This window comes from Rana temporaria, chromosome 4 (genome assembly GCF_905171775.1).
Source record: "Rana temporaria chromosome 4, aRanTem1.1, whole genome shotgun sequence".
Taxonomy (NCBI): domain Eukaryota; kingdom Metazoa; phylum Chordata; class Amphibia; order Anura; family Ranidae; genus Rana; species Rana temporaria.
The window spans coordinates 225276313-225296484 of record NC_053492.1 but is presented as its reverse complement, the minus strand read 5'-3'; the positions used below and the strand labels follow the sequence as shown (position 1 = coordinate 225296484).

The window sequence follows — 20172 nt, the reverse complement described above, 5'->3', positions numbered from 1 at the left end:
GGTTAGTGGGTCAGAATTGAGCTCAGGAAATAGTAGTTTCAGTATTCAATATTCAATATTTTTCTCAGTGCAAGTTTCCTGTAGGATTTATAATGCACATTCTCCAACTGGAGCTGAAGGATGCTTTAAAAGACTTTAAGAAAGCTGCTTGAAACCTGTTAAATGCTTCCATTAAGCGGATGCTTTTTAGACTAGCATTGACAAGCTATGACTAAATGCCTAAGCGTTTAGGGCTCAACAAACATGAGAAACATTCTGATCGATTACAATCGTATAATGCATTACTTTCTGAAACATACCCAAATCAACTTCTTTCTCAGGCCTCGGATGTTTTCTTCTGAGTAGACGTTCATAAAGGACCTGCATGCGGGGCTTGGCTGATTGTAAGGATGGCACACATATGTACTAATTACACACCTTTCAAATCTGTGCTTTACGACTTAACTTGTGTTAGTGAGAAATCAGACAGCAAGTAAGAGGAGATCAGTCAAGTAAAGCACAGAGAGCTAGTAGAGCTAGTAGAGAGAGAAGATTTTTCTATGATGTACATTGAGACTTTTGGATTTAGTGCACTACAGTCAGACTAGACAGGATAGGTTGTTGCCAATCAACACGAGAACTGTAGAAGGTTAACATGCTCAAACGATGAAACTCATCAGAAGATCAGTTATTTCTTTTTGTACTGTGTTGTGAAGTTATGGTTATTAGATACAGCAAGACAAATGTACATCATAACAAAGCAAGGGAAAAGGAGGATTAAAAATAAATACTGATAAACTATTAACTACAGAAAAAAAAAGAAAGTACTATGAAATCTGCAATTTGCATCTTATGCTATACTAATATTCCATTATCTGTGATAAAAAAAATAAATAAATGTACCAGCAGTGCTTGTTAAAAGGCATACAGAGACATATGTAACCACTTGTGGATTTTAACACTAGACATTTATATTGAAAAAGCGCTCAGCAACTATAGCACATGGTTAGTAATTAGTATAAAATGAGCAGCACCAATGTCCAAAACCATTGATTATTCTCAGCTCAAGCCTAAAAAAATATCCAAGCAACATTATGAGAAATGTAAGATATATCACATATGTACATATGGCAATGATGGCTTTATACATGCACTTAAAAAAAAAAAAAAAAAAAAAACTTAATATGGCAATTGGTGTGTTATGCAAAAAAAAAACTGCAATATTAATGACTTTGCTCTGGTGCAAGAAAAGCGGAACTAAACCCTTTTATTCTTTACAGCCAAGGAAGTTGCCATCTTAGCCTCTGTTTGATCTGCAGTTGCCATGGTGCTGCACATGTGATCAGTTATGACACCATCTATTTGCTGGCTTGACAGTTCAGTTGAGAACTATGACAGTTATCATCTTCTACGGCAACCATCATTAAATGGCCGCCCGCGATCCGAACATGGACTGAGCAACGCTTCTTTTCAGATCGTCAGTCTGCCAGTGTACAGTGCCACATCCCCACTCCGCATTCATTGGTTGCTGGGACCGTGAACGCCCCTACAACCAATGATGTTGCATGTGCACCCCACCCCCTGCATTTTACTCTCTTGCTGCTCCCTGCCGGGCCGCAGAGTGAGATGCAACATCACATGGGTGTTTCTACCCCCTGTTGCTCGTCATCTCGCGGCTCCTGGCTCTCACTCGGCCGGCCGCGAGGTACGACGTTATATGCGCGCTCTGCCCCCTTCAGCAGGACTCGCGGTGCAGCTCTCGCCCCCCCAGCAGATTGTTACCTCTGCTGGCTACCGCTCCTTGCCTGCCTCAAGATATGTGGGGTGTTTACAGAGGCACAATGATGGGCACATTTAATGCAAGGTTCACTCTGATGGGGACACCTGATGTAAGAGGGCACTCTGATGAGGAGAAATGATGCAACAGGGCACACTGATAGGAGACACCAGATGTAAGGGGGCCTTCTGACGAAGAAACCTGATGCAAGTGGGCACTTTGATGGGAATACCTGATGGAAGGGGGCACCTGATATAAGGGGATACTCTGACAGTTGCAACTGATTTAATTAACACTATTGGGGATATTTACAGTTACAGAGTATTACCAGAGTGGAGGAAACAATAAGAAAAGCACGGCTTACGCCAAAAAAACGAAAGACGTGTACAATTTTTTAATGGCACCGACTTGTGCTTCGGACCTCGGGCAGAATTTTTTTTTTAGTGGCTGGACCTCCTTGAGTTTTAACTACCCCTGATCTATGCCTTAAATGGAACATTTTTTGGAAAACGCTAAATCAATGGGTTTAGTTCCTCTTTAAATCTGTGTTTACATTTTACAGATTGGAAGGATAAAAAAGAGTGTGTTTATGATAGAGATACCTATTGGCCCAAGAAACCAGAAGTAAAAGGAAAGAAAAGTAATAATTGTATGGCAAGAAGGTAGTATAGATTTAGTCTTTTCATACTTACCCAACTCCAGTTTAAGAGAGGAAGGTAACTCTTTTGTTACAGTCATGAAATAGCTGTATAATCCCTTAAATGATACCAGCAAACAGGCACACAGTGTATAATGAAAGTTGTAGGCATGTTGTAGGAAACATTCTTGAACCACAAAGCTGTTGCCCTGAAAAGAGAAGCAGACATCAGCAGCTGGCAGCAAGTGCAAATGATACAAAGCTGGTAACATTTGGAGGCTGCTCTTAAGCATTTGCAGGGAGTATCGACCAACATTTATTAAACATTAATTAATACTCTAGTGAAATGACACCTGTGGTACTTCAGATTCTGACTAGACCTGCTATGATAATGCCCAGATGCTGAAAAAGGCGGTGCCTAGCACGAAACATGTCAGAATAGATTTTGTTCCTGTTGGCCATTTTTAGAAAGGAAGATTAATTTTGCATCTCAGTGTCTGGCATTGCTATTGCTATTACAAGTGATTGTTTCAGTGAAGAGGAGCCAAACCAGCACCTGAGATTTGATTGCGAAGCCTGATCTTGCCTGGAGCAGCATTTGAAATAGTTATGTATGGGCCACATGCTGGTGTTTTCCGGTATAGACGAGGGCTCCTCAATTTGGTTTTCCCAGGGCATTGCCCAATGTCTCCCTAGCTGTACTTGGTTCTCTAGCGAAGCCAGAATTGGTAACACCAATGCTGCATACTTAGCCATGAAAAATCCTATCAAAGCACTCTAAAATTCCTCATCTCCCTTGCCTCTGTTTGATCATTTTTAAGGGAAAATGTTGGGACAGAAATATGCATGGTGCCATGCCACTGCATACTTGTTTTCATAAAGTCTTCCTCACTAAAAGGGTAAATTAGCAGTCTGCACCCCCCACACCCACACCCCCCCCCCACATACTAACCTTTCCAGCTCTCCCCCTGCCCTGTTGCTCTTTGCATTCTGTCAGCCGATGCTCTCTGTGGTATGGGGCAGCATGCGACGACCTCTGATGTAATAGTACTCAGATATAGCAGCCAAATCCTAAGCATGAGCATGGTCACATGATCAAAGGCGTGATGTCACTGCTCTCTCCGGTGCCTAACACCAACTGACACTGGGGATTTTAGAGCTGGCTAGGCAACTATCAGTGTGTCAGAGGGGTGGTTTCGGACACTGTTATGGCTCTTTCACACATGCAGACCATATGTCCGCTTTTTCATCCATCCAGGACATACATTGATCCCTATGAGATTGCAGGTGTCAGCGGATGAACATCTGCTGACACCCGATCTTACCCGGTTCCGCAATCCTCAGATTCTGCAGACGGAGGAAAACCTTATTTTTCCATCCGTCTGCGGATCGGATCGGGTGAACACGAACAGACGGTCCGTGTTCATCCGATCCCCCCATAGGGGAGAGCGGAGATCTGACAGGGTGATCCCTGCACAGTGTGCGGGGACCGCTCTGTCATCCGCCGGCTCAGCAGATCCATCCCGTGTGAAAGAGACTACTCTAACCTGATTGGAAACAGAAACAGTCTTGTTAACATTGCTTCACTACCTTGTTAGTGAATGATTTGGAACATGCACATAAGAAAGGTGTCCTGACACATTACTAGATACTTGCTTATTCCAGGACATTTGGCTAATCATGTTTGTTGTGGAAAAAACAAAGGAGCACTATCTACATGGGAGTTTGTCTTGACTATGACCAAGAGACAGCGGTGAAGTGTTCAGAGACTTTAAGATATATGCAAAGGGTATGACCGCACTTAAATCTTCAGAAATAAGTAGCTTTATTCCAAAAAAAAACATCAGACAACATGTTACATAGGACAAAAGCGGCATTGTTAACGTTTCACAAATAAATTTGCTTAGTGATAACCCTTAAAGCATGTGTGAAATTAACATTTATATATCCAAATAACAGCTGAATCAAGTAAGTGCTTAAATGAGCCGCCTCGGACAAACAAAAGAAACAAACATGTAAAAAAAATGAAAAAAAAAACAAAAACAAAAAAAAAACACAGAAAGTGGAATACATATTAAGGGCCAGATTCAGAAAGATCAGCAGATCTTTCTGCTGGCGCAACGTATCCCGATACGTTACGCCGCTGTAACTTTGGGCGCAAGTTCTGTATTCAGAAAGAACTTGCGCCCTTATTTACGGCGGCGTAACGTAAGGCCGCGTAATTCAAATGGGATGTTGGGGCGTGTTTTATCTAAATTTGACTTGACCCCGCGTTTTTTACATTTTTTTGAACTGCGCATGCACCGTCCGTAAAATATCCCAGTGTGCATTGCTCCAAATTACGTCGCAAGGACGTATTGGATTTGACGTGAACGTAAAGCCGTATTCGCGAACGACTTACGCAAACAACGTAAAAAATTCAAAATTGAATTCAAAATTCAAAATTCGACGCGGGAACGACAGCCATACTTAACATTGAGTACGCCTCATAATAGCAGGGATAACTATACGCCAGAAAAAGCCGAACGCAAACGACGTAAAAAAATGCGCCGGCCAGACGTACGTTCGTGGATCGCCATCACTAGCTAATTTGCATACTCAACGCGGAATTCGACGGAAACGCCACCTAGCGGCCGGCGGAAAAAATGCATCTACGAGCCGACGGCGTACTAAGTACGCCTGTCGGATCGATCCCAGATGCAGTCGTATCTTGTTTTGTAGATACAAAACAAAGATACGACGCGGGAAATTTAAAATGTATAAAAAACAAATTGTAAAAAAGAAAGTAGCAACATTTAAAGAAGTGTATCCAAATACCGACTGGAATGCAGCCAATAAAACTTATAAAACAGAACTGTTAAAAGAAAACATTTTTTGGCTAGCTGGTGTGGTGGCTAGGCTACAGTATGGCATCTATACATTATGAATACATGCCTTTCTGTTACCGCATAGTACAATATCTTGTAAATAGATGTACAGAGAAACACCCAACGCATTTCAAATTTTATTTTCTTCAGGGGTGTATTCAACAGTGATGCTATATTATGTCTGTAATAAAGTAAAATAATCAAAATACATATATGGAGAACATGATAAAAATCGGAGTGATACAGTATGTATATCCATGATTTGACACTCACAGTTCATAAAAAAATGCCTGGTATAAGTCACCAAAGCTGCATAAATATTAAAAATGTTTCTGGACGCTGTTTCCCACCTAAATTTAACAGGCAGCCACAATACAATTGCAGGGGCACCTGTAAGCAGCAGCTTGGACCAGAAAATGCCCAGCCGTGTTGCTGACCCATAATTATGGGATCTAAAAAAAAATGGTAGGCATGGTATTAATAGCGATGGGAACTGGCTTACTGAATTGAATCGCGGCTCTCCATTGGGTTTTTGTGGGAAACAGTGCATTTACTGCAGCAGGGCAGCCTTCTGCGCAAAACAACAAGCGTGCCGCCGGAGACCCGCAAGCCACCCGCAATCATTCATTGTGGAGGCAGAACGGCGCTCTGCCTATGTAAACCAGGCGGACCGTCGTCGTGTCACAGAGGAAGAGAGAGATCTTGTGTTCAGGAACACAGAGGTCTCAGGAACAGAGGTCTCTTTCTCCAGCAAGTCCATCCCCCACAGTGTTAGAAAGCACTCTCTAGGAGCACACATAACCCTTTGATCGCCCCTGATGTTAACCCCTTCCCTGCCAGTGTCTTTTATACAGCACAATAAATACTATACTAGTAAAAAAAAATGTTTGGATAAAAATGCCATAAAAATATCTCATAGTTTGTAAACGCTATAGCTTTTGCGCCAACCAATCAATATATGCTTATTGAGATTTTTTAATATATTTTTATTGGATATGTTTTATAGCAGAAAGTAAAAAATATATATTTTTTTTTTCAACATTTTAGATTTTTTTTGTTTATAGCGCATAAAAAAAATTGAAAATGAAAAGGGGATCAAATACCACCGTCCGAGTCACATGACTGCGTGTCATTTAAAGTAACAGTGCAGTATTGCAAAAAACGGCCTGGTCATTAAGTGGGTAAAACCTTCCGGAGCTGAACTGGTTAATTTTGGTGATTTCTTTGGCGATTTCTAAAAGGCTTTGTTCTGAACGGAGTGTCAAATCATGGATATACATATCACTGTGATTTATAATGTTCTCCAAATATGTATATTGATCATTATACTTTAATACAGACATAATACAAATGTTATTGCGTTGGTGGTTTCTCTGTATATCTATTTAGAAGATATTATACTATGTGGTAACAGAAAGGCATGTATTCATAATGTACAGATGCCATACTGTATCCTACTTGTCACACCAGCTAGCTGCAAACTCTCTTATTATTTTATTAATGACAATCATAAAACATATCAAGTGGTTTAATATACTACTTCTAGTGGTTACTTTTAAAGTTCCTGGGGGCATTGGCTATTTTTGTGTATTGGCAAAGAAGTTACTGAGTATAGAATGAAGAGAAGTGCATTAGAAGCTAGGGAAATTATTAAAACGTATGATAAATAAATAAAAACAGGTGTGTGCAGTGTGTTTAGTATTGTGGACATTGCTGAGGAAACATTGTCACGTGGGGGTGTGGACAATGAGGTTGGAAAAGGTCTCTCCGCAAGGGGCAATTCTGAAAGAACAATGTGTGTGCTGGAAATAACTCCATAAAGCATTGTGTGTGTGTGTGTGTGTGTGTGTGTGTGTGTGTGTGTGTGTGTGTGTGTGTGTGTGTGTGTGTGTGTGTGTGTGTGTGTGTGTGTGTGTGCACAAAAAAAAAATGACGACTCCAAGAGTCATCCGAAGACTCAAGGATGCAAAGGATTTCCCCATTAACATGGAGCAGGTGGATGGGGAAATCGGATCAACCTGCTGGTTCAAATAACAAGAAAAAAAAAACTCATCTATGAGTTACTTCTTATATGCTGTGAGCAGTAGCTCTCAGTCCTGTGCAACATGTGCTGCTAACAGCTTATTAGATTTTACAAAGCACCGCGTTTTAGTAGGTTCTTACATCTGCAGACAGCTGCTTTGTGTAGTTACTGCCAAACACTACACTTTCCAAGGTTGGGATTGAAGACTCTTTATTCTGGGTGGGGGCATTTCTGTTCAACCAGGTATTTTTCATTGCACGGTGAAAGCTGAAAGAGACAATAAAGTTAGAATTAATTATCTTCATAACAGGAAGGTCACAACATGAAACAACAAGTTACCTACTAAAGTCAACCGAGATGTTCTGTGATCACTAATGTAACTGCCTTTCCTAACAAGATTATTAGCTTGATATTAGATGGCCAGAACTAATGACCAACTCACAACCTGTAGAACATGCTTGTTTCCGGGACTTCTCCAGAGCCTCTCCCATCCTCTGGAACTCCCTACCCCAATATTTTCTGTTATCTCCTAACTGATCTGATCGAGGAAGCCTCTCCTGCCTTTAGCCAATAAGAAGAATCTTCTATGTCTCCCATCGGTTAATCCCTCACAGTTATTACCTTCTGTTTCACTAGCCCCTCCCTTTTAGATTATAAACTCCTAGGAGCAGAGGAGACCATACTCTGACCTCTTTTTCTGATACATACACATGTTCTTCTACAATTTTAACCCCCCCCCCCCATGTCCGCACTCTTAATTGCCCCCCACCATACCCTCCGTAATATCATTCATGACTTAGGAGTGACTGGTTCAGTATTAATCAGTAGATGCACTTTCTGTGTGCCAATGAGGAAAGCTGCATTAACCCTTGGGGAATATTACAAGAAAATTAACATTTCTATTGTAGGGGGGCCCTAAAATCAGACTTAGTGCAGACTTCTGGGATTATTGGTGAGCCAATCACACAAGCAGGAAATCACATTGGAAAGCGTTCTGTGCACCAACTGTGTACAGAACACTTCCAGGTTGACATATTGCATTGATTGTTTACAGAACATGACTGCGCTTCAGATTGAAAAAGGCAATTTTTAATAACATTAAACAGTAACTCCATTTTTTTTTGAGAAAAAAAAACAAAACATTCCCACCTGGGTGATCTATGTGCATTGCAGCGATTTGAACAAACTTTGTAGCAGACTCCAAATTTTAGTTATTTTAAGGAAATTGCTATTTGTTTGCCTGTGTGCAAAGTTAATTTTAATTGAAGTGACCTTTTCTTTTTATCAGCTGCTGCACTTGCAAGGTTCAAATGAGGAAAGGGGCAGAGACTGCATCCCTTTAGATGTGAATAACCCTTTGGGAGTAGCTCACCAAAAATGATTTTTTTTTTGCAGAGGATGCCCAAAATCTTACTTGCATCTTAGTGCACTTTTGGGAAAAATCATTGAGCCAATCGCACAAGCAGTAAAATACATTTCTGGTGGATGTTCAGTACACCATCTGTGTGCAGAATGCCACCAGGTTACCATAGCGCATTTTACAGAAAAGGAATTTTTTTTTTTTTATAAATGTTATAATACAATATGCCTTGTGTTGGCACTATATATGCCATTTTTTTTCCCAATTAAGGTTTTAAAAAAACATTTGTCATAACAAGTCCAACAAATGTATTTCTCGAATAAAAATAAAATAAAAAAGTTACCTGATGAGTGGTTGATGCAAAGCAACCAAAGATCCATGAACTACAACAGATATGACTGAGAGGTGAAAGTAATCAAACATTAAATTGATGTGGTGATGAAGGCCTCTATGTAGGTTAAAGTGCAACTTTAAATTTCGACTACTAATTAGTTGCAAGGCGTTCAGGTCATTTGGTCTGGAAAAAAAAAAGTAAGGGATAAAAAGGTCACAATTAAATGAATACATTGTAGGGTACTTTAAGAAGTTTAACTCCATAACCGAAAAGCAATAAGACAAAGGCACACTTTAAAACAAGATGACCATATAAACCATCGTGCTGGCTTGCTGAGCCATAAATCCTATTGCTTGGCGTATTTTTGCATATTAAAATGGCTACAAACTCTTTACATTTAATACAATGAAAAACATGGAAGTAGTAGACTGTGAAAGTGGAAGGCCTCTTAACCGCTTCAGCCCGGACCATTTTGGTGGTCAAAGACCAGGCCACTTTTTGCGATTCGGTACTGCCTCGCTTTAACTGACAATTGCGTGGTCGTGCGACGTGGCTCCAAACAAAATTATCATCCTTTTCCCCACAAATAGAGCTTTCTTTTGGTGGTATTTGGTGGTATTTGGTATTTGCACTAGTTATGGCGGCGATCAGCGATTTTTATTGGGACTGCGACATTATGGCGGACACATTCGAAACCATTTTCGGACCATTGTCACTTATACAGCGATCAGTGCTATAAAAATGCACTGATTACTGTAAAAATGACACTGGCAGTGAAGAGGTTAACCACTAGGTGGCGCTGCAGGGGTTAAGTGTTGCCTAGGAAGTGATTCTTACTGTTAGGGGGCATAGCTACACGTAACACGTCACTGATGACCGATCACGGGGAACGGTCATCAGTGACAATGCCACTAGGCAGAATAGGGGAATTTTTTGGGACTGTGACATTATGGCGGACACATTTGACACCATTTTGGGACCATTGTCATTTATACAGCGATCAGTGCTATAAAAATGCACTGATTACTGTAAAAATGACACTGGCAATTAGGGGGTTAACCACTAGGTGGTGCTGCAGGGGTTAAGTGTTCCCTAGGAAGTGATTCTTACTGTTAGGGGGCATGGCTACATGTGACACGTCACTGATGACTGTTCCCGATCACAGGGAACGGTCATCAGTGACAGTGCCAATAGGCAGAATAGGGGAATGCCTTTTTTTTTTTTTTACAAAGGCATTCCCCCGTTCTGCCCTTGCCGACCGCGATCGTGGGACTCCCGGGAACATTGAGTTCCCGGGACCCACGACCTGCCCGTGTCATTCTGACAACGTAAATAGTCGTGCGGCGGTCGGCAAACGGTTAAGGTGTGCCCCATGTGAGGGCTGTGTTTGCCTGCACAGGGACGCACAGGTGTCCTTTGGGATGCAGTTCGCATATCGCAGTGTGATCTCCAAACCTCAGACAAGAATCGAATTGCATGGGTGTGAACTCCCATGCGATCCGATTTTGCTGTGGACAAGTGCAAGTTTGATGTCAATTCAGCCATACAATCTTTATGGATAAAATCGCATTGCACAGAGATTGCATGTGATTTTTACTGCAATGCGGTGCAAATCACATCCGATCTCCGACATCGCACCAGTGTGAACCGGCCCCAACATAACATTGACACTTCCTTCCTGGCTTTGTTTGTGTAAACACAGAGAAATCCATCGGTGTTGCATAAACAAACGTTATGCTTCCCAGATCACTTTTCTCCTGTGTTTGAGGGCCAGTTCACACCACAATTTCTGCCTTCCAGATGCGTTTCTGCATGCACATTTCAGCAGGATTTTGATTTGCGTTTTTGGTGCATTTTTCTTTTGCATGTTCTACTTTAGATTTAGATTAAAAACGCACTGGATTGCATCTAGTGTGCACCAGTCCTAAATGAAACATTCTAATCTAATCTGCGTCTGGACACTGATATCCATTTTCTCTAAGTGTCCCATTCAACCCACAACACGGTTCCATTTGTGTTTCCCGCACCGTGTTCCAAACACACTGGGTATGTGATCTGCTGCGGGTGGCAATTCCCAATTACACCCCAAACAAAGTGCATTTGCATGCACTAGATAGCATGGTGCCGCAGTACTATGCGATCTGGTTGTATTACATTTTTAAAAGTAATGCATGCACTACTTTTGGTGTGATCCATTGTGATGTCAGCCCATTCAAATGAATAGACTGAAAATTGCATCACACCGAATCGTACAGGAACATGCATCATGTTCCTGTGCGATTCCAGTGCGAATTAGCAATAAGGGCCAATTCACACTGAAATGTGGTGTGGAAAACCTGTGTTCTATGCAAGTTCCCTGGACCACGTTGAAAAGCCCTGGGTGTGCTATCTGCTGCCGGTATCAATATAATCCTGACACCCCAAATACAGAACGCAAATGCAGTGTGCTTGGCTGTTTCAGATTGCATGGCACTACAGAGTGCTTTTGAAATGTAGTGCATGCACTACTTTTGGTGCCATGTGGTTTCAGCCCATTCAAATGAAGTCACACAGGAATCGCACAGGAACGTAGTCGGATTCAGGTGTGACATGGCCATGAAAGCAAATAACTTGAATGTACCTAAATGCAGGTAAATGCACAGTGTGAATTATACCATATAAAATCATTAAATGTTTTAATATGCATTTATAAATGTTCTATAGCAGCACATAAAACGCATGTATGCCACAGACAGTGTGAATGAGGCCTTAACCATTTGAAGACTGCCCAAATCTGTCTAACCTACACTTAGGGCTCATGTACACAGGCGTACAGTCATCAACGTTCAATAATTTATACAGTTCTGAATTATGGAGTATTCGATTCTTTGGGCCCATGTACACTATTCCATATTGGTCCAGAGCATAAAGCTATGAAAACCAAAAATGAAAATCTGCATTGGCCAAATCTGTGCATAGAGCATACTTTATGCTGAGAACATGTTAAAGTTTGTGCTAATATTTACATGTGTAGAGTGCAAATGTACTCTATGGGCTGGCATGTAAATATCACCACTGATACTACACATTGCTTATCTTAACAGGTCAGCCCTGAACAGTGGCCACAATCTGTAGAGTACATTTGCGCTGTACACACGTAAATGCTAGCACAAATGTTGCGTACAGTCTGCAGGCAAGATGACTCAACATGCTGGATTGTCCTGCTGGAGATCCCTGCATTCACATTGCTTGTGTGAAAGCGGGAAATTGTATTTTATTTATGGTTTAACCACATTGGTGTATACCCAGCTTTACTGGCTGGAACACTAGGTGAAAATAAAATAAAATTAATGCAGCCAACACATCTAAGAATGAATTGGTAAGCCGCTATATAATAAAGGTTTGCTTTTGGGTTTGACGCTGATTTAAAAAGAAGAAAACTCGGTGTATAAACTCCACATCAAAAGTACAGCAACACTGAATGATATCCATACACACTAGATGGAGGAACTCTGTGGATATGGATAATCCCTGTTAGGCCTCGTACACACGATAGGTTAACCAGAGGACAACGGTCTGATGGACTGTTTTTATCGGTCAAAACCGTGTGGGCCCCATAGGTTATTTAACCATAGGTTAAAAAAAAGCCACTTGCTTTAAATTTAACCGATGGATTCCTAACCGATAGGTCAAAACTGATCGTAAGTAGGCACGACCATCGGTTAAAAATCCATGCATGCTCAGAATCAAGTCGACGCATGCTTGGAAGCATTGAACTTCATTTTTTTCAGCACGTCGTGTTTTACATCACCGCGTTCTGACACGATCGGTTATTTAACCGATGGTGTGTAGGCATGACGGACCATTAGTCAGCTTCATCGGTTAACCTAAGACAACGGTCTTTCAGACCATTCTCATCGGATGGACTAATCATGTGTACGAGGCTTTAGCCCCCATTCACATCTAGGCATTTTTACGCCTGTATCGCTACGCCGCTGCCGCCAGAGGGCTGGAAACACATTTCCATCTATGGAGATGGTTCACATCTCCACGCCGAACGCCTGACGCCTGAAAAAAGGTCCCGGACCTTTTTTTCAGGCGTCTTTTGGCGTTCGGCTAGGAGATGGGAAGCATCTCCATAGAGGGGGTCAATCTGGGGCACATCTAGGCGGACAATACCGGCGTTTTGTCGCCGCAAATCGCGGTACAAAACGCCGCTATTTGTACCGCGATTTGCGGCGACAAAACGCCGCGATTTCGTCCGCCTAGATGTGAATGGAGCCTTATAGTCCACAAACTGTTCAAAGCCCGTTAGGATTTAAAGCACAAACAGACACCAATGCAGCAGTCACTCCTCCCCTTTCGCTGCAAGGTAATCTACCAAAAAAAACATATAGGCAAAGTTTTATTTATGGCTGCGCATATGATGAGATCAGAGCACTCTGTGAAGCAAACCATAATGCATCAATGAGTAACAATATAAACATTGCTTATATAGTTGTGAACTCAATATGTCCTTGCTGTGATCTGTCCATGGTCAGTCAAGTACATACTAATGTATATTAATCTAAAGGCTCATACACACGGTAGGACATCCAACAAAATTTCCCTTGGATTTTTGTCCTAATTGATTTGTCCTGCCACACCCATAGCATACACACAGTCAGACTTTTCTGCAAACTTTTCTAAAAGTTTCCTAACATCACGTGTTTTTTTTGCTCTTTTCTGCTCTTTACCGCCACCCTTTGGTTAACTTTTGCTATTGTTTGTTGCTTTTAACATTGGTTTTGAGCATTCGTATTTGCACTTTGTCCAAAAGTTGGTTGGATTGCTGTACACACGGTCACACAAAGCACCATCGGACTTTTGTTGCCGAAAAGTTGGTCCGTTCGCAGACCCAACTTTTTGTTGGATGAAACCAGAAAAAGTTGGTCTGATGGAGCGTACACACGGTCGGACAAATTTGAAAAGTTGCAGATTTTGAAGTTGGTTGGCCAAAAGTCCTACCGTGTGTACAGGGCTTAAGTATATCCAATGTTCCGATATATCTTGCAATGCTAAATCCACATGTCCTTGGACAGACAAACAGTCTAGAGTCTAGACTGTAGACAGGTCAATAGACTTGAGCGGGAGTATCTATGCCTCACTAGGCATGTCCTTAACCACTTCAGTCCCCAGCCTTTTTTCCCTCAATATCATGGAGTTCCAGAGATCCAAGTATTATACATTTTGTTCAGGATGGGTAGGGCTTTAACCACTTAAGGACACTTGTTGTTTACAAGTTAAAATCAGTATTTTTTGCTAGAATATTACTTAAAATCCCCAAACATAATATATATTTTTGCAAAGACTCTGGAGAATAACATGGCGGTCGTTATAATATTTTCTGTCACACGATATTTGTGCCGCAGTCTTTAAAACGCAATAAAAAAAAAAAAAAAAAACTTCACTAAATATAGATTAACCACTTCCCGCCAGCTCGACGACTTTTTACGGCCGCAATGTGGATCTTAATTGCCAGGAGTCCGTCTATATACGGCATCCAGCTACTGTCCGCCAGGCACCCACGATCGGCAGTCACAGAGACAGGGACATGGATCTCTGTGTGTAAACACAGAGATCCACGTCCTGTCAGGGAGAGGAGACCGATGGGGTGTCCCTTGTACATAGGGACACAGATCGGTCACCTACCCCAGTCACTCCCCTCCCCCCACAGTTAGAAACACTATACAGGGCACACATTAACCCCTTTCTCGCACCCTAGTGTTAACCCCTTCCCTGCCAGTCACATTCATACAGTAATCAGTGCATATTTATAGCACTGTTCGCTGTATAAAATATGAATGGTCCCAAAAATATGTCAAAAGTGTCCGATGTGTCCGCCGTAATATCACAGTTGTGACAAAAATCGCAGATCGCCACCATTACTAGTAAAAAAATAATAATAAAAAAAAAAAAAGTCATAATTCTATCCCCTAATTTTGTAGGCGCTATAACTTTTGCGCAAACCAATCACTATACGCTTATTGGGATTTTTTTTTTTTTGTTACCAAAAATATGTAGAAGAATACGGAGCTGGGACCCACGGATGAGCTCTTAAAGGCGTCGTACAGGTACGTGATTGTGCCCAGCCGTGCCATTCTGCAGACGTATATCGGCGTTAGGCGGTCCTTAAGTGGTTAATGTAATTTTTACACTGTCTCTTTGAAAAAAAAAAAAAAATCTGATCACTTTAAATTTCTGTCACAAGGAATGTAACCATCCCTTGTGACAGGCACTCTTTATGGAGTGATTTGGGGTCTTGACCCCAGATCTCTCCTTTACACTTAAAAGTTATCAAAACTGCAAAATCTGCGTTTTGGAACACTTTGATTGTTTTAAATCGTGCCATTGGCAGCCAAGTAAACGGTAAGGGACGTCACTTCCGGGTTACTACATCAATGACCCGATCAAAGCCGATTCTGGCTTTGTTTGGGATTCCGGCCAGCCGGCGGACGTGCACACATGCCATTCCTCAGCAGTGTACACCAGGGGTGTTGAATATAATCGCAGCATTGACGCATCACACTTCAGATGATCTCGATTCTGCACGGATGTAGTCGACTTGGCCGAATCGATGTCCGATGATGTCAGACGGAGCTCCCGGGGTGCAATGCTCTGCCTCTCCTGGAGACACACACAGAGGCAGAACCTGCCTGGTGCAAAAAGCCCCCTCCCCTTCCCTGCCCACAGTGATGACAGTGAAACAGAAAGTCAGCTGGTGAGATAAATGCCATTACAGTGCAGGGAGATGAGCTTGAGAAGACCCGACATCAGGAGAGGCTTCACTGGAGGCACCGGAAGGGAGAACACACACTGAGCAGCATGGAGGAGGGGGAAATCGAGTAAGACAGAGCTGGTGAGTGCCAGTGTCACTGATCCCATCCCTCCACTACCACCATCCCACTGTCTGATCCCATCCACCCCCTCTGCCATTGATCCTAGCCACCCCACCATCCCTCCCTCTGCCTGATCCCGGTGGGCGGCTTGGACGTCTCTGGGAGATGGTTGCAGTTCCATCTTAAATTTTTGTATCACTTTTGCTACAATATTCTGCCTGATAAGCAAGAGTCAGTTCACACTCGGGCGACCTGGGGCCCCAAGTCATCCCAAGTCGTGCGGTCGAGAAAATGAATGAAAGTGAATGGGAGCCATCTTAATGTACACTACTGAAGTCGCTCCGACTTCAGAAAAGGTTCCTGTACTACTTCAATCTGACTTGTAGGCGACCTGTATCCATTGATTTCAATGGAAGTCGCCTCCAACTCGGATCCCCGTTCACAGTGAGGCAACTTTACAGGAAGTCGTCCCAGTGTGAACCTGTTCTAAGTCAAGCTCCTCCCTCCCACAGGGGAACTCCATGCCAAATTTTAAATAAAAAACCGACATGGGTTCCTCTCTAGGAGCATACCAGGCCCTTAGGTCTGGTATTGATTTCAAGGGGAAACCCCTACGCCGAAAAAACGGCGTGGGGGTTCCCCCCAAATCCATACCAGACCCATATCCGAGAATGCAGAAGACCAAGGTGCTTTGGGGTGGGGGGGGGGCCCCCCTGCCCCAAAGCACACCCCCATGTTGAGGGAATGCCGCCCGGTACGGTTCAGGAGTTGCCTCCCAAAGTCGTGCTGAAAGTCGTGTTGCCCCAGTGTGAACCGGCTCTAAAGCTTTGCTGACCTTCTTGTATCTTTTACCTGTTTGTGTAAAGAAATTATTTTCTTTCTCAGGCCTTGTGACATTTCTCTTCCATGACTAAAATGGGAGGGGTTTTCTTTGTTAAATAACACCCTTTTATAAACAACTGTCTGCGTGACACCTGGTTAATGAACAATTAGACACACTTGTAGTGGAATTCGTGTTAATTAAGATTTTGTTGTCTAAAATGTAGCTTTGCTCGACATTCATTGGGGAGTATTCATTTTTGCAACATGGTCTTGAATGAATTTGTTAGGAAAAATACTTTGTGTGTGCAAAGTAACAAATATTGGTTGCAATAAATGGTCCACATTTGTGGGAGTATTTTGTAGTATAGTGTCCCATAGAAAATGTTGATTCGGAAAGTAAAGGTTTTCTAACAAATCTGTTAGGGTGTACTCATTTATATCTTGAATCGGGGGAGATATTTAGACTGGTGTTTTGAAAAAGAAGGGATTATCAGATATGCACTAGAAATGGGGAGCTGAGGTGTTATTACATATGTGCTGTGGACAGGCCAATGAGTGAGTAATGTACATAAGATAAAGACTGGTATGCTGGGAGGTTAACACATGTGCTTGGGTCTGGCACCTGAGGGGTTAATATGCATGCACTGGGTACACAGAGGCAGTGGCGTAGCATGGGTTTTCAGCGCCCAGGGCAAGGCAAGTAATTTGCGCCCCCTAACCTGTTGACTTTTAGCACTCTGAGTCCCTTCCCTTCCTACAATAGTACTGACCAGCCTTATTCCTACACTGACCAACCTGACCACTGCACTAACCTACCTGACCACTACACTGACCTACCCACTTCCTATATTGGCCACTACACTGACCTACCTGTCCCCTACACTACCTGATTCTTACACTGTCCACTACACTGCACTGACCTACCCAACATTTACACTCCCACGGCGAGCACGGATAGGCCAGCCCCGCCGAGGCCTCCACACATGACCCCGTTCGCCGAATCACAGGGCACCAGCCACAGTTGCACCCAGGGACACATGCAGTAAACATTAGGGGGAAGAAGCCGGGAATGTGACACTGCCTGGCGCGGTATATTGCCCCCCTAAATGTTGCCCCCTCCGCACCCCCCACTCTACGCCACTGCACAGAGGTAAATGCACATGAGCTGGGAACTAGTGATCACTGAAAAGTTATCGTAGATATGCACCAAGGACCTCCGTCTAGGTGGATTAGAGGGCAGTTGGTTGTAAACAAACAGCAGAGTCTGTTTACACCCTGCCGCCTCTAGAGAGCAGTGAGTTCTGTCCCTGTTTCCGCTCTGCATAAACTGAGTAGACACAGACCTGTCATCCACCCACTCTGATCTGCTCAGCAGGGGATAAGCGGACAGCCCCGTGTGAAAGAGGTCTTGCATGTACAGGAATGTAGATCATATAGTGAAGTCTGGTAAATAATCTATTGCATCCAAATCTGGCTTTTTTTTTTTACTTACGAATAATCAGTGTCTGTGAAATGCAGGTCAATGGAAAGTTGAAACACCATCTCATTTAATGATTCCTCAATCTGTAAATACAGAAAATGATTGGATAAAATATTGGTAGTAACAGTAAATGACTAATGGACTTGTTCACGTGTAATACCATTACCTTCCTTTCATCCAGAAGCATCTTGATTTTAAAATTCATTACATCATTAACTGCAACCTCCTCATTTTTGTATAATATTTGAAATATTTTACTACAGACTACAGTATCTTGCACTGAAGCTGGAAAGGCTAGATCATCACCTATAAGAAAAATAAAAAAGAGACTTAAATAAAGAAAATACATTTTCATCAGAGGGTTAAAGTTAGGGATGGACGCAAAAGAGGGTGTAATCTAATCTGTAATACAAGTTAATAATCTATCTATCTATCTATCTATCTATATATATATATATATACATACATACATACATACACACACATACACACACTCCACCTATCTATGCAGAGCTTTTACATACTGTACATTCACATCAGTTCCTGCCCTCAAAAAGCTTACAATCTAAGGTCCCTTTATCACATGGAAAACTGTGGTTGGAAACAAATATCAATATACACATTAAAATCGTGCAAAGAGCATTTAATACAATAAAAACCACGCTAAGAAAAACCTAATAAAAATGTGCCAATTTTTCCTCATAAGTGCAAAATCAGGAGAATAAAGATTAAAAATAAGTTAACAAATAGCGCCAATACATTTATGTAAACACATTCTCAGTGAGTGCAAATATCAGTGCTAAAAAATCAAATACATCATGTGATATTTAAATGTGACATTTATATGCAAGAGCTGCCAAGAAAGTCTATACATTTCTCTGTGGTGTTTGAAAGTTGCATCAAATCTAATTTGTAAAGCCATCTGCTCCCTTGAGAGCCCAGTTCTCCAAACCCCGGTCGGTTACATAAGCTTTGCCACCAGTGTACAAAGACTTATTACTCCAATAGTAGAAAGCAGATACAAAGCAAAAGAAGTAAAAGACTGCCCTCCACGGAGCCTCTAGCTTTACAATCTGGAGTATCTAGAAGAGTTTCTATGCCATTTCTGGAGTTCTTGATACAGAGTTATGACCACTCTTTGCAGGGGGTCATTGTCTTCTAGTGGTGTGCAGTGGTCATTCACCTCCATTTGGATTTGATGCACCTTTCAAGCACCACATGAGATGTTTTTGGAATTTCTTGGCAATTCTTATATATACACATTTTTTACATGTATGCAGACACACCACATGAGATGTTTATGGAATTTCTTGGCAATTCTTATATATACACATTTTTTACATGTATGCAGACACACCACATGCTCCTTCATGCTTGGTGAGGGCTTCAAGTACAGTTTTTAGCTTTATCTACATTGTCCAATTCCCTGTGAACAAATTGATAGTTATAAGGTTTTTATAACATCATGTATGCTAAACTAAGCTCCACATGGTCTTCTCTGTTTCTTGGGATTGTGGTTGGCTACTTTCTACTATAAGAATGTCAAAATAAATAAATAGTTATTGTAGAGCACTACTAGCAAAAAACAGAGCCTATTCGTGTAAAGGTGGCTGTCTGTCAATGCACCTTATGTAATGAACACACAAACACACACAAATATTGCCAATGTTGGAACAAAAATCACATTGGATGCTATGATCCATATTACAGGTTTAGTTCTGGAAAACATTCCAATTATACTAGACATTTATTTCAAACGGAATTTTAATGTCCAAGAAGGCAGCCTGTGACCAGCTAAATATGGACTTTAACAGCTACCAACAATAAGCACATCTAAAATCTGACAGGCTGGTTATACCCAAGTTGATTTCTCAACCTGGGTTCATTCAGCCAGCAAATACATGATTAGAATCTCAGCCAGTCCCAGCTGAACTGGCTGATATGGAAACAGTCTAAACGATGGCTAGACAGACAGATAAATGCATACAAAAAAAAAAAAATGTTCATTGAAAATTTACATTGAGCCAACTGATCTT

The 20172-nt window shown here is 41.9% G+C and overlaps 1 protein-coding gene across 3 annotated transcripts in view; it reads right to left on the bottom strand.

The window, feature by feature from the left end:
* FAM135A (family with sequence similarity 135 member A) overlaps window positions 1-20172 on the bottom strand; it is a 149604-nt gene that overhangs the window by 51727 nt on the left and 77705 nt on the right. For 2 of the 3 annotated variants that reach the window (XM_040349914.1, XM_040349915.1), the window contains 6 exons: window positions 18303-18442; window positions 18149-18219; window positions 8987-9160; window positions 7424-7550; window positions 2449-2602; window positions 300-377 (listed from right to left, as the gene is read on the bottom strand). In XM_040349914.1, coding sequence (XP_040205848.1) covers window positions 300-377; window positions 2449-2602; window positions 7424-7550; window positions 8987-9160; window positions 18149-18219; window positions 18303-18442 — 744 coding nt within the window. The remainder of the gene's footprint in view (window positions 1-299; window positions 378-2448; window positions 2603-7423; window positions 7551-8986; window positions 9161-18148; window positions 18220-18302; window positions 18443-20172) is intronic. The other variant, XM_040349916.1, reaches the window with a different exon arrangement.